At 36.3% G+C, this 14779-nt stretch overlaps 2 protein-coding genes across 3 annotated transcripts; both read left to right on the top strand.

The window, feature by feature from the left end:
* Window positions 1-362: 362 nt before the first annotated feature.
* On the top strand, window positions 363-6029 carry LOC125256958 (zinc finger protein 3-like). The gene is made up of 3 exons (XM_048173315.1): window positions 363-370; window positions 3378-3947; window positions 5415-6029. The coding sequence occupies exons 2-3, from the start codon at window positions 3461-3463 to the stop codon at window positions 5834-5836; spliced, it is 909 nt and encodes a 302-aa protein (XP_048029272.1). The 5' UTR covers window positions 363-370; window positions 3378-3460; the 3' UTR covers window positions 5837-6029.
* A 1196-nt stretch (window positions 6030-7225) lies between these two features.
* Window positions 7226-11652, top strand: LOC125256955 (zinc finger protein 582-like). Of its 2 annotated transcripts, XM_048173309.1 has the most exons (4): window positions 7226-7492; window positions 9088-9146; window positions 9226-9317; window positions 9403-9641. In XM_048173309.1, exons 1-4 carry the CDS (start codon window positions 7294-7296, stop codon window positions 9407-9409), a joined length of 357 nt encoding a protein of 118 aa, XP_048029266.1. In that variant the 5' UTR covers window positions 7226-7293; the 3' UTR covers window positions 9410-9641. The 2 variants fall into 2 exon arrangements, with proteins under 2 accessions (XP_048029266.1, XP_048029265.1); XM_048173308.1 differs by adding an exon at window positions 10870-11652 and having other exon boundaries at window positions 7235-7492; window positions 9088-9648.
* The last annotated feature ends 3127 nt before the right edge of the window (window positions 11653-14779 follow it).

Below are 14779 nucleotides of genomic sequence, written 5' to 3'. Positions count from 1 at the left end.
TAAATAAATAAAAAAGAAATCTACCTGCAAAGCTACATACATCAGTAGGCTACTTTCTCAACTCCGTGCTCCGTTTCGAAAGGTGGCGCTAATGTTCCGATTGGTGGTATTCAATCGCTGTTAGACACATAAGAAGTAGCTGTGAGACGGAAGAAGAGTTTATAACGTAAAAGATTGAAACAAAATTGACCACGATGGGACTAGAGTCTATTTATTCACTTATGATAAAGCGCATGATGGCAGTGGCCGATGAAATATTCGACTCTGTAAAAGACAGTATAATAGAATATGAGGAGGAGATAGAGCGTCTAAAGCAGGAGAACTGTTGTCTGAGGAGCCGAAAGTGCAGCTGTGCAGAAACACGTCCATGGTCAGTTACACATTCACTATAATAATAAACAAGAAATGTTATCTCTCTCTAATTACCTTCTTAAAGAGTGAACAATATTTAAGTTATATTCCTATGGATAAGAAAAAAAAAAAAAAACGTTGTACACAAACAAAAACTACCATGTTTTTATTTTTAAATGTTGCAATACCATGCTTTTGGGGCATGAAAAATCGTAACTACTAAGTTACCAGTGTATTATTTGAAGTACCTTAAAGTGTTAGTTACTCCAAGGTTTCCAAATAAAGATCATAAATATACAGATATTTATCAACACCAGCAATTTTATTTAATTGGCCATTATTACATTGTTTTTAGTTTAAAGGTGAATAAATCAATATTGTGAGTAAAGACAGGACATTTTAATTTCTCATTTTAAAGAGTTCTTTAAAGTAAATGTATAAAAGAAGTCCACTTGACTTCTTGACTTGAATTTCTGTCTAAATGTTTAACAAAACAAAAAGTTCACAAGTATCCCAGTGCTTGAAGTGGGGAAAAAAGTGCCGGTACTCTCATGCACCACTGAATATCATTATCCACATCTGAAATTTTAACAATGAAAAAAATAAAAAAATACTTGCAGATATTGCTGATACAACATATTTATTTACTAAAGGAACTGTTTGCCAAACAACTGATTTGATAATATTGTTTGTGTGTGACAGAGTGCGTGTGTGTGTGTGTGTGTGTGTGTTAATGAAAGTCTTCAGACATCAGGGGCCCGTTTCAATAAGGAGGTTCAACCAACTCTGAGTTAAAACTTGAACTCTGAGTTGACTTACCCTGAAATGGGAAACTCTGAGTTTCCTGTTTCAGAACAGCTGAATTGAGTTAGTTCAATTGACTCTGTGTAGGTTGACTCTGAGTTAAGCACGTGCACTGCAACTATGAAAAGCCATCATCAATGGAGTTCCGAAATTACGATTCACCATGGCAACAGCACGTGACAAAAGAACGTCCGCATACTTCTGAGTTAATGCAAGTTTAATTCTTATCACTGTTATAATATCAAAGGTGAAAACTGGCAGAATGGTAAGTTATTGAACTAATATTCATTTTCATGGTATCCCACATGCAAAAAAAAAAGAAGAAAAACATAATAATTTACCAGGATTCAATAATAAGACTGTAAATTATTTGATCATTATTAAACACTTGTTAGGCAATTTACTTCCACTTTTAGAACATTTTCTTCATTTTTATTAAAAATAAATGCATTTCTGATGTGATATGTGAAGGGAAAAGGGAGAATAGCGAGCTTGGCAGAAGGTGGCTTCAAACCCAATCAATCGCATCACAAGTTAATTCTCTGCACCCAACACACTACTGCCTACACCACTGCAGCCACAAGAATGTGCATCAATTTTAACGTGGTCTGACATTGGTGGGCAGAGCTACTGTAAATTTGCACATTAGTAATAGACACTCTATTTATAATCTTGTTTTCCGTTTGCATTAAGATTATTTTTATTACCACACTGGCAGATACTGATCATTTTACTAAAATGCACTTAATTTAGATCCCCCCAGGTAAACAAGACTAAATATCTTATATCATTTTCTTATATGCATAATCCATCTTGATTTAAGAATTTTTTAGATATTTGTACTTGAAATAGGACAAAAAATACTTTTTTGCAGCGTGGAATGAGTGAATGAACTATGTTAAACATCACTTGCACTTTAAAAAGGGGGAGGAGTCCGAAGCAAACTCTGGGTTTACCGAAGAAAACCTGCTCCCGACCAGGGGTGAGTTTCCCGAAAGCATCGTTAGTGAACCATGGTCGTTAGTCCCATTGAACTCTATTGGTAACGACGGAACTTGCGACCATAGTTCGCTTTGGGAAACGCACCCCAGGTTAGGTTCACAGAGTAAGTTAACATGGTAACTGACTCTGAGTATAAGTTACTTCTTCTTTCAGAAATAAGCTTGACCTTAACCTGCTTTCTCGGGTTTGACATACCTCCCATACTGAAACGGAAAACCCAGAGTTTCCCTCATTTCAGGGTTAACATACTCAGAGTTTTCACTTAACCTCCTTTCTGAAATGGGCCCCAGGTCTGCAATGGTGCTCCTCATCTCTCAGAAAAGAAGAGTCATATCAATCCCTATGGACATACACAGCAGAGACAGATATAGAGGAGCAGTTGACAGCCTCAGCCCCTGTCTTTCTGGACAGCGAGTGATGGAATGTTGCTTCATATTTTGCAGCCAAGCTTATAGTCTTTGAAAATCAGCCAGTTGTTCTGTGAGCAAAAATATGTAATTTAAAAAATACATTATTATTAACATCATTATCTGTGGTAATAGTAGCAGTAACGTTAGCAAATTGCTCATTAGTACCTCTGGTGCTGGTTGGCTTATTTTACTCATGGGCAGTGTTTAAAATTACTTTCTCTGTTTCTGTTTGTTGAAGTTCTGACACATGCATCCTTTTTGTCCCCTTCTGAAGCCAGGCTAACATGGTACAGAATTCCTTGTACAAGTCAGTTAGCTTTTACGTGTGTCAACGTTATTCATTCGGGTAAATTAGCATAATAACAGACTTCCGATAGGGTAGACCGACTCCGCTTGTATTCAAGTGATTTGTCAAAATGAGAGAGAATTCACATAGTGCCCCTTCCCTGTATTGTGATGTCATTACTTATCAACCCATACACTTGACGCTTTGACTCTGAATGAATGGCAACTGGCAAACTGAATAGCAAAGTATCAAGAAGTGTCTTGCCTGAAAAAGACAGTATGCAAGAAAAAGTGAGGGTACGCTAAAGCTTAAAATATAGAAGTACAGCGTACCGGCCCACTTTGACCACTTGCAAGTCCCCCTTTTTTTAGGAATTGCTGTCCTGGTTCATTCAGAAATACATCAGATTACTGAAGTAAAATGGGTTGCAATCTATGTTTCACATAAACTTACTGTTAACTGTGACGTTTATTGTTTCTCTGTTTTTGCAGTTGAAAATTAATCTTATGCCTCATGTCACACAGATACTAAGAGAGATGGAGGTCTGCAAGGTCCGACGGGTTCAGAACTGTCAGAAATACAAGTAAAGTTGGAGGTTGCCACCGTGATGTGTCATGAGCCTTTGAGTCAAGCTTCTTCCAGTATTTCTCCTCTTTCTGAAGCGGTCACAGGGCAGGAACCCCATCAGTGCCTCTCACTTCTGCCAGAGGTGATGCTGAAGAATGAAGATATTGATGATACAGATACACAGTCATCAATCACAGTTAAGTCAGAGCTGTGTGATAATCAGGCCAGTGAATCAAACTCATCTGCAGTGCAGTCTGGCAGCGATTGTGATGTTGAACTTAAACTAACTGAACAAGACCCGTTATCTCTTCAACTTGAACTTGAAACCTTTGAAGAGGTGTTACAAAAGGCAAGGCGAAAACACCAGAATGCATTATGCAGGATATGCGGCAAGTCTTTCAGGAACAATGGACGTTTGCAGAATCACATGGTAGTACACCAAAATGAGAGACCTTTTTGCTGTGGTTCATGTGGCAGTCGTTTTAAAACAAAATCCAGCTTGAAAGAACATGAGAGACTTCATACAGGTGATTATCGCTACAGCTGCCCAAGATGTGGAAGGGGTTTTTCTCGATCAAATCATGTCAGAAAGCACCTTAAGGCAGCTTATTGTCATAAACGTTAATCCTCAGTCCACCAAAAAAATGAATTCTAAATTTGAATTCTTTATTAGATATGGCATTACAAATTAAAATATCAAAACAAGTATCTGAGAGAACTCTGCTTTACTTCTGAATGATGTAATATTATTATATGAAATATTATTTAAACTATTTTGATTGCTTTTGATTGAACTCCAGACAAATTAGGTATTATCTAGATTCCTTTTTGATATGTCCATATTTAAGGCCCTAGTACAGTCCCAACCATATGTGGCTCTCAGTCTGGCTTTAAATTATATTCTACACATTTTCAAAGGTTAAACAGCAAATGTGGGTCACATGACACGATGCTAGTTTTTCTTATCCAACAAGTCAAAGGTCAACAATGCCTTTATTTATTCAACATCAATTATAAGCAAGAAGAATAAACGTTTTGTGTTTTGAGGTGATGATAGCAGTGATTCTAGTGCATATTCTGTTATATTTTCTGTTATACCCAATGGCAGTTTATATTTATATGAACTACTACAGCATGCCTATGTTAACAAGAATGGACAGGAAATACTGTCATAGAAATGCTAATAGGCCTACCTAAACAACCAGATTAAGAAACATAATTGAAATGTATATAAATGTAGTACAATTGAACAGGCCCATACTTAAAAAAAAAAAAAAAATCCCTTTTATATCCTTTGGGAGTGTGCGTCCTGAAACTATATTATTCTGGTAGTTTCAGTTCTATCAGTGTAATAAATTCAACAACTTTGTATTGAAACATCTGTGTTCTTAATACTATCATATTTGCATGTCATGAAACTAGTCTAATGACTGGATGTTCACATAAACTGCTTTAAAATCACACACGAGGTTGCCTCATTTTAATTTAATCTTAATTTCAACACACAAATTATATTAAAAACTTCTTTGTCAGGTTAATGCACAATTAAATTCTGTAGCACAATGTGTTAACCGCACACTGGCTTTGTTGAAAACCTTGTGAGCTGCCTTAGTTTTTAAGGCAGCATCCTAACTAAAATTGAACCTCATTAGCAGGCTAAGAGGAAATATGTGTAGAATGCCTGACTTTCCAAGCTATTCTTATATCTTTAACATGGTGGTGAAATAAGAAATTTCAGTTATCTTTCTGAATCACTAGGTGGCAGCAATATGCTAATGGTTTCTTGTGCAAAGGAAACGGAACTTCTAGGGAGACGCACTATCAGGGTAGATTTGACAGAGTGTAATCAAACTCTTAAGTATTGAATGAAACATATAAAGGATTTCATGAATGAGGGCTTTAGTCCAGAAAACATGCAAATAGTTTGCCAACATTGTGTTTTTAACCCATCACTATTTGTAGACTTCATTACACTAACATTTCTTTTCCTACAGAAGGACAAGCAGAGGATCGGTCAGTAGAACCACTGGACTCACAGCTCTCCCATGTGGAAATAATTCTACAACCAGACAGTGTGTATGTGGACACAAACCCACAGCACTCTACTAAATTAAGTCTTTCTGATCAGAGCCCCAGGAAATTTCACAAGATATGTGACAGGCCATTCAAACGTCATCAGAGCATGAAAAACTACATGCATTTGTCAGAAAGTGATCGAAAATACCCCTGTGCAGTCTGTGGTAGAAGATTCTATAAGAGATGTCATCTCATAGAGCATTTAAGAATTCACACCGGTGAAAAACCATTTGGGTGCAATAAATGTGGAAAGTGGTTTGTTCAATGGAATCAGGTAAAGGCTCATATAATTAAGCATCATGAAGGAGATATGTCACAGATATCAAAGAAAAAAGCCTAAATTTGTAAAACTGGTTTTATCATCACCAAAGAATGTAGAATAATGTTAGTTGTGAATTTCAAATGTACATTTCTAAATATATTTGTGTTTGCCACAAAGTGAAAAAAATACTCCTGTTAATTTTCCTGGTAGAAGATTCTATAAGAGATGTCATCTCATAGAACATTAAAGATTTCACACCGGTGAAAAACCATTTGGTTGTGTGTGTGTTATTACATAGAGCTTTACAGAAAAATACTGCAGCGCTAATATATAAAAATCCATAGGTTGTCATTGAGCAGTTCAAGCTCCATAAAACATTATGCCTGTATTTGTCCTTATACCCTCAGAAAGTAAGCCAAAGGTGACTTCTTAATTATACACTATGGTAGAAAGTCTTACATACTGGAAATGAAATAAAATGTGTATATGAGGATTTTAAATGTGACAGGATAATTTACAGGCCAGGTTATGGTGACAGGATGCATGTAACTAGGCTATGCAACAAAGCATTCCATAGACGTTTATGATGTGCAATGTCGCAAAACTTGCATATTTTCTTCTCTTCTTCTTTTCTCTTCTTCCCCGATGATGTGTAGGCTACTCTCACTCCGATATAATCAATGAAGCTGTCTACACTGCACATTCACAATGAATCAATTATTTACATAATGTCTACACTTTGTTATAATTAGAGGATTTGTGAGCATATATAACTTAGCACTGGACAAAATCTTTGGCTGTGAGCGTTGACTGGAATGTAACTTAAACACCTCTGATTGGCCATTGCGTTCAATAAATCAACACACATCTCTGTGATTGACTATTACTCAACTCTGCAAAAACATGTTAGAAACCTTTGACGCTCTTCAGAGAGCAAACAACGCTATACAGTTTTGGAAAGACAGTAAAAAGTTCAGGGTCAGTAAAAGATGACAAAAATTTGCATTTTTGGGTGAACAATCCCTTAAAAGATTCCAATTCGGCTATACTACACACTAAAAGTATGTGATGACTTTTTGTGGTGAAAAGTTACATTGAATGGGTATCAGAAGAACTGACAATTAGCCTAATAGAATGAACATTTATTAGACTGAAGCAACTTTTATTTAGTTTACTAGATTATCCATACATTTAAAAAAATAATAATAATAATAAAATAAAATAGAGCTGCACATAATCTCTTTAATAAATGACAACGATATTACAACATTCAAATCTGCGTTGGCGCTGCCACTGACCCAGAGAGAGCATATCATTTTGATTGCATAGAATAAATAAAGCATATCCTCCTTTTATTTAAGAATCATTAACTTTGTTTATTTAATTATTATTTGTTATTCTTTCATTATGTATCAAGAAGTACCTCCTTCACTTGACAAAATAAGATTTCGGAAGGTGGCGCTAATGGTAATGGTAATCTCCGTTAGACACAAAAGAAGAAGAAGAAAAAACGGAAGAGAGATTTTTGTAACAAAATGATCAAGATGGGACTTGCATCTATTCATTCTGTTTTGGTGAAACGCATGGCAGCAGTAGCCGAAGAAATATTTGAAGCTGTCAAAGACAGTATAGTTGAATATGAGCAGGAGATAGAGCGTCTGAAGCAGGAGAACTGTTGTCTCAAGAGCACACTGACTCACAATCGAAACGGCATTTGTGCAGAAACACGCCATGGTCAGTAAAACATTCACTATAAACTATTTTTATTTTGACATGGTCAATAGGAATACCATGCTTTTTGGTTATGATCAATGGTAGTACTATGGAATTATCTGAAGTAGGCCTACCTTGTTTTAGGTAACCTTCATGTTATGACAGTCAGTACACGCTTGTATATTACTCAACGCAAAATCTCAAATGTTTTGTTGTCACTTTACTCGTATTATAATGGATGCCATTAATGATGATATTGTATTTTAATGGCAATTCTTTTTTTTTATTATTTAACCCTGTAAAGCCTGACATACTAAATAATTGTAAAAAAAAATCTCTCTCTCTCTCATATATATATATATATATATATATATATACTCCCAAACTGAGCACAAATATGAAATTTTTGTGCAGATGTTATTGTTTATGTGGCCAAAAGTTAAGAATATGATAAATGCATCTATCAGTGTTCAGTCTATATCTCTCAGTATGTCTTAGTAAGATGTTATTTTGATCAAATTTTTAAAAATTCAATTCAATACAATGTGCAATTTGTAATGTAAATGTAACGTAATGATTGAAAAATGAACAAATAAACAATCCTCAAATACCGGTTGTATCATATTTGATGCACCTTAACAGAGCTGTATGACTCATGATCGAATCATGATTTTTATTATTAATATTATTATTATTTTTTTTTTATTGAGTTCATGATTCTCCCACAATTCTGAATAGCCAACTAAACAAAATAACATGTAATTTCCGATTACTTTGACAAGGGGATCTGCTCTATTTTGATCTCTACTGTATAAATCAGTGTTTATAACCAGACTTTTAATAAACTTTTATCCCCTTACTTCTGTGATAATTTGAACTTATGTAACAGAAATAATGATACTGTGTGGATGAAAGCTGTTTTATACTTAAACATGACAACTGCTCTCTCTGGGTCAGTGGCAGCACCACCGAAGATTTGAATGTTCCGCTGTCATCGTACTTGTCAAAGACTTAATATACATACCCCAATCCTGGTAATTTAGGAATGAGATTGTGTGGGTGTTTGAATCGATATTGCAACCTTTTAACAATTAATCGTAAAAAAAAAAAAAAGATAATCTAGTAAACTAAAAAAAAAAAATGCTTCTGTCCAGTAAATGTTTATCTTGAAATGAACCCTTTTCACAGACTAGGATGACTCATTCCCACAGTTATCAGCATTGCAAATCTAGTGAAGTTTTTCATAATTTCATTTTTATACACATTTATAATGCTATCTTTTGTGTTATATTACCTTGGCAATCAATGACAAAAACAAACCAACACAGCTGTGAAGGCATTTCTAATTCAATGGTTGTGGGAGTGACAACAAATTTGACTTCTTTAATTCCAACATAATCAATCTCTCAATAAAGAGGTTTACCCAATTACAACAACTTCTGGAAATTAAGGGTCCTGGAAATTAAGGGTCCATTCTAATAACTTTGTGTAGTGTATTCCAGCCTTTACCAAAGTGAAATTGGTGGTGAGTGGCATTTTGAATTGACTTGAACATTGTTATTTTGTGTTTCCCTGTCTTACAAGTAAAAACTAATTCTGTGCTTCATGTCACACAGATACTCAGAGAGATGGAGGTCTGCAAGGTCCATTGGTCTCAGAACTCTCAGAAATCCAAGTAAAGATGGAGGTTGCCACTGTAATGTCCCATGAGCCTTTGAGACAAACTTCTACCAATACTTATCCCCTTTCTGAAGGTTTTAAATGGCAGGAACCCTCTCACTGCCTCTCACTTCTGCTGTCGAAGAATGAAGATAGTGGTGGTACAGATACACAGTCATCAATTGCAGTTAAGTCAGAGCTGTGTGATAATCAGGCTGATCATTCATACTCTGCAGTTCAAAATGGCAATGATTGTCATGTTGAACTTCCAGCACCTGAACAAGACCCTCCCTCTCTTCAACTTCACATCGAAAGTTCTGATGAGATGTCACAAAAGGCAATTCAAAGTCATCAAAACACATTCATTTGCAAGATTTGCAGAAAAACTTTCAGCACCAAAGGACGTTTGCAGAGACACTCTTTAGTGCACCAGAATGAGACACCTTTCTGCTGTGGTTCATGTGGGAGTCGTTTTAAATCAAAATTCCACTTGAAAGAACATGAGAGACTTCACACAGGTGATTACCACTACAGCTGCCAAATCAAATTTTGTCAAATGGCACCTTGAGACAGTTTGCCAGACTTAATTCTTAATCATCATCAAAAAAATAAAAATAAATAAATAATATTTAACTCACTCTGTGTAACCCAAAAGTTGGGTTGCTGTAGTAAAGCATACCCTCATATATACCCTCAAGGTATATATGACTATCTTTTTTCAGACGAACACAATCGGAGATATATTTAAAAATATCCTTAGTCCTCCGAGGTTTATAATGGTAGTGAATGAGGGCCCACATTTTGGAAAAAAAAATGCATCCATCCATAATCAAAGTGATCCATATGGCTCCAGTGGGTTAATAAAGGCCTTTTGAGGTGAAGCAATGCTTTTTTTGAAAGAAAAATATCCATATTTAAAACATTATAAATTCAAATAACTAGCTTCCGGCGGATGACTGTACGCATACTGCGCAAACTTGACTTGCGCCAAATGAGTAACCCGTGATATGATGTATGACGCAGTATGTAGGAGTATCGTAAGCTTAGACGTCTCTCGCGGTTCAAACAAATAGGGCTGTGCAACAAACTCAAGCTCCTCTTCTTTTATATCAAAATCCTCCAACATTTCATTTAAAAAATTTTTGTTTTAGACTTCTAATTCTTGACCGGCATTCGTCATTGCGTTCAGGGTCAAAGGTTGCTCTTCCGCCCAAATTGACTTGCACAGTATGCGTACAGTCGTCCGCAGGAAGCTAGTTATTAGAATTTATAAAGTTTTAAATATGGATATTTTTATTACAAAAATGCATTGCTTCGCTTCAAAAGGCCTTTATTAACTGTATGAATTACTTTTTATTATAGATGGATGCATTTTTTTTGTTCAAAATGCGGGCCCCCATTCACAACCATTATAAGCCTTGGAGGACTAAGGATATTTTTAAAAATATATCCAGTTGTGTTCGTCTGAAAGAAGATAGTTATATACACCTAGGATGGCTTGAGGTTGAGTAAATTCTGGGATAATTTTCATTTTTGGTTGAACTAACCCTTTAAACAAATATTTAAAATATACTGTCTTCATGTTGTTTCTACATTCTTTTGGAGATTCATTGTGAAACTATTACAATATAAAAATATATTAAAAACTTTTTATTTTTTATAGCACGTTTGACAGCACCAGTTTTTAACTGATTATCATATTTATAGACTTAATTACAATACCATTTATTTCCCTACAGTAAGGAGAGCAGAGGATTGGTCCGAAGAACCACTGGACTCACAGCTCTCCCATGTGGAAATAATTCTGCAGCCAGACAGTGTAAATGTGGATACAAACCCACGACACTCTACTAAATTAAGTCTTTCTGATCAGGGCCCTGGGAAATATCCTTTCTATTGTAAGATATGTGATAGGCCATTCAAACGTCACAAGACCATGAAAAACCACATGTTTTTACACCAAGGTGATCGAAACTACCCATGTAAGTTTTGTGGCAGAAGATTCTATAAGAGCTGGCATCTTGCAGAGCATTTAAGAATTCACACCGGTGAAAAACCATTTGGCTGTAATAAATGTGGAAAGTGGTTTGTTCAGTGGAATCAGGCAAGATCACATATAATTAAGCACCATGAAGGAGATATGTCACTGTTATTAAAGGAAAAAGCCTAAACCTGTAAATTGTCTCTTGATATCATCACCTCTTGGGCAAAGAAATTAGAATAGTTATATTAATTTTGAAATGCAGGTGTACATTTCTAATTATGTTACACAGACATTTATGTTAGGTTTTATAGATGCACATACTCTTCCTAAATCCCATGTGTGTCATTTTTAAAAAGACTTGTGTGCCATTTTGATTACATTTTAATATTTTTTTATAGCATTTTACACATTGTACATGGTTTCAAAACAGCTTTACAAAACAATTTTTTTGAAGTACTGATATATTAAATTTCTTAGGTATTCATTGTGCAGTTCTTGTTAATGCTTCATTAAACATTATAAATTAATATTTGTCATTATTCCAACAACAAGCAAACCAAAGGCAACTTATTTAGGTTGTACTCACAATAGGAGATCTGAACCATTTCCAAGCAAGTTTGACCCCCAAAGACCAGTTAGTTTGACTTGCGTGACTGCTTAGTAACAAGTGGGGTTTCCCGAGGACAGATTTGAGAAGCATTGCTCTAGTAAAGTGCAGATGTAATGTGTAACATACATGAAAATCCCTCACTTTTTCGGCGAAATTTGCCGTTTTAAAACCAAAATAGGTGACCTACGTGAATTGTGTAGATTCAATGAGAAAAATATTTTGGGTGGGAGGGACGGAGGGGATATTAATATTCAGTGAACTGCGAACAGGTGCACGTGCCAGAAGGGAGTGCGAGATTCAGTGAACTGCGATTCAGTGAACTTCGAACAGGTGTGCGTGCCAGAAGGGAGTGCGAGATTCAGTGAACTGCGATTCAGTGAACTTCGAACAGGTGTGCGTGCCAGAAGGGAGCGCGAGATTCAGTGAACTGCGATTCAGTGAATTGCGAACAGTTGCGCGCGCCAGAAGGGAGCGCAAGTGCATGGAAATATTAACGCGAAGGGCCTTGCATCACCAGTGCAGACCACCATCAGAAGCTGAAAGCACACGTACCTGGCCTCTGCGATTTACCTGACTGAATTTGGTGAATGATGGTTTCAATAATTTTAATATTTTCTGGTATATCTAAGTTAAGTTACCCAGGAGCTCTGTTGACATAGATTTAGGTAACGTTAGCTACAGCTTGATGAATTGAGTCATTGAACACAGCAGGAGAGAATGCAACGCCAGCTAGCTAAAGCTCCGGTGGAAAATTATTAGCTAACGCTACCGTTTTTGAGGAGGTGGATTTTGAGGTGAGGGGACTGACAAGGCAGAAGGTAAAGTGGTCCACCGTTCTATCAATAAGCAGACCTGTCAACCTGTACGCGATTAGCGTAGCGGATACGCATTTTGACTTCAAAGTACGCTGGTACGATTTGTCACTCTAAACTACTTAAAAACCTGGTGACGCCTCTGTGCACGCGCAGTCCTCAAATCAAGCAACAGCAAAAGAAGAAGAGTTCGACCAATCATAGTGCTAGGTTCTTCCCCCAAATAGCAAGTGGGGATAATTGACAGATGCGTAAAGCCTATCATTAAAAAGATACTGAAAATCAACACCAATAAAGATTCCCGCTCGATCACCCTTCATAATATTTAGTAAGGAGGCCATAATAATTTTTGACTCATGGCTGAAGTTAAGTTTCTCCAGCTCTCCCCAGGTTGGCAAAAAAAGCATCTCAAAATGCATCAGATTGATGCTTTAAAATATGGAATATTTAAATTTTTCTTCCGGGGGAGCATGCCCCCGGACCCCCTAGAGGAGTAATATCCTTCTCACCTTTTTCACCCCTGACCCGTTTTCATGCCTGTCTGAAGCAAAAGTATGGTAACACTTTACTTGAAGGGGTGTGCATAAGACTGACATGACACCTTCATAATCATGACATGACATGTGTCATGAATATGAAGGAGGTTTTATGAATGTTTATGACAAATGTCATTAAGTGTCATTCGCTCAATTATGTCATTTTTAATGCAAAGATGACACTGTTTGAGATGTCCGAGTTATGACAACTTGACATAAACCAACACATCATAACCTTTCAGTGTCTTTGTCATGACAACTTGACATCATTTAGCTTTATGGGTTAACATTGCATTAAAAAGCTGTCATGTAGTTGGTTCAGGAGCAGACGAGAACAGCAAGGGACAGGCAGGATCGTAATCAGGGTGCACATTGGCAGGCGGATATCATTCACAGAACAGTATAACAGGCAAGGGTGAGGCCAACGGGTCAAGAAACAGGAACAGGCAAGATAAACACAAGCAGACAGGATAGAAGGAACGCTCAGTTGTCATAAATATGTATGGTGTGTGTATGAGTCTTGAGCTCAGCTGGGTGTGGTGATTAGTATAGTGATTGGTGGAGTGAGTGCAGTGGGCAGAGAGGATATGGGTAATGTAGTCAAACAGGAACAGACGGTTGAACTTGTCATTAAAATGTCATTAAGTGACAATACTCTGACAAATAATTTTATAACAGCGTCATGACTATTTTTCATTTCATGTTTTTTTTGTTTTTGTTTTTTTAAGTTTCCTCCAACAGAAGGTCAGATAGGCAGCGGGCTCGGGCTGCTCCGGGAGGCAGCGGGCTCAGATAATAGACAATTTCAAATTTCGTAGCGGGTTCTGGAAAAAGATGACACTGTTATAAAATAATGGTAACACTTTATTTTAGGGTCTTTTAACTAGTTGCTTATTACTATTAGCATTCATATGGCTAAAATATTGGCTGTTTATTAGTACTTATAAAGCACATATTAATGCCTTATTCTGCATGATCTTATTCTACATTCTTAATCCTACCCAATACCTAAATTTAACAATTAACTATAATAAGCAGTAAATTAAGAGTTTATTGAGGGAAAAGTCATAGTTAATCGTTTATATATGTGTTCCCTATACTGAAGTGTTACCAAAATAATGTAATGTAATGTTAACCCATAAAGCTAAGTAGTTTTTTAAGTTTGATAATTAATCTGCTATGTCATGTTTATGACAGGTTATGATGTTTTGCTAATGTCAAGTTGTCATGACAAAGACACTGACAGGTTATGATGTATTGGTTTATGTCAAGTTGTCGTAACAAAGACATCTCAAACAGTGTCATCTTTGCATTAAAAATGACATAACTGAGCGAATGACACTTAATGACAGTTGTCATAAACATGCATAAAACCTCCTTCATATTCATGACATGTGTCATGTCAAGATTATGAAGGTGTCATGTCAGTCTTATGCACACCCCTTCAAGTAAAGTGTTACCAAAAGTATTAATAAAAGTGAATATGCCTGTCCTATTTATACCTGGATGTGCCAGGTGGGCATGATCCAGCATGTAAATCTCACTGGCCAATTCCCATTGGTTCCCAGGCGAAGACCCTATTACGTCAGTATCGACGTAACATCGAACGTGACTGACTGAATAGGAACAGATATTGCCTGTGTTTTATCTAATTGTGCTCGAAGGGGATGTTTATTATTTTTTAGATGCATGTGACCATGCCAAAGG

Source organism: Megalobrama amblycephala, linkage group LG21, assembly GCF_018812025.1.
Source record: "Megalobrama amblycephala isolate DHTTF-2021 linkage group LG21, ASM1881202v1, whole genome shotgun sequence".
NCBI lineage: Eukaryota > Metazoa > Chordata > Actinopteri > Cypriniformes > Xenocyprididae > Megalobrama > Megalobrama amblycephala.
Note: the sequence above shows the minus strand (reverse complement) of the source record. Positions and strands in the feature narration are given on the sequence as shown.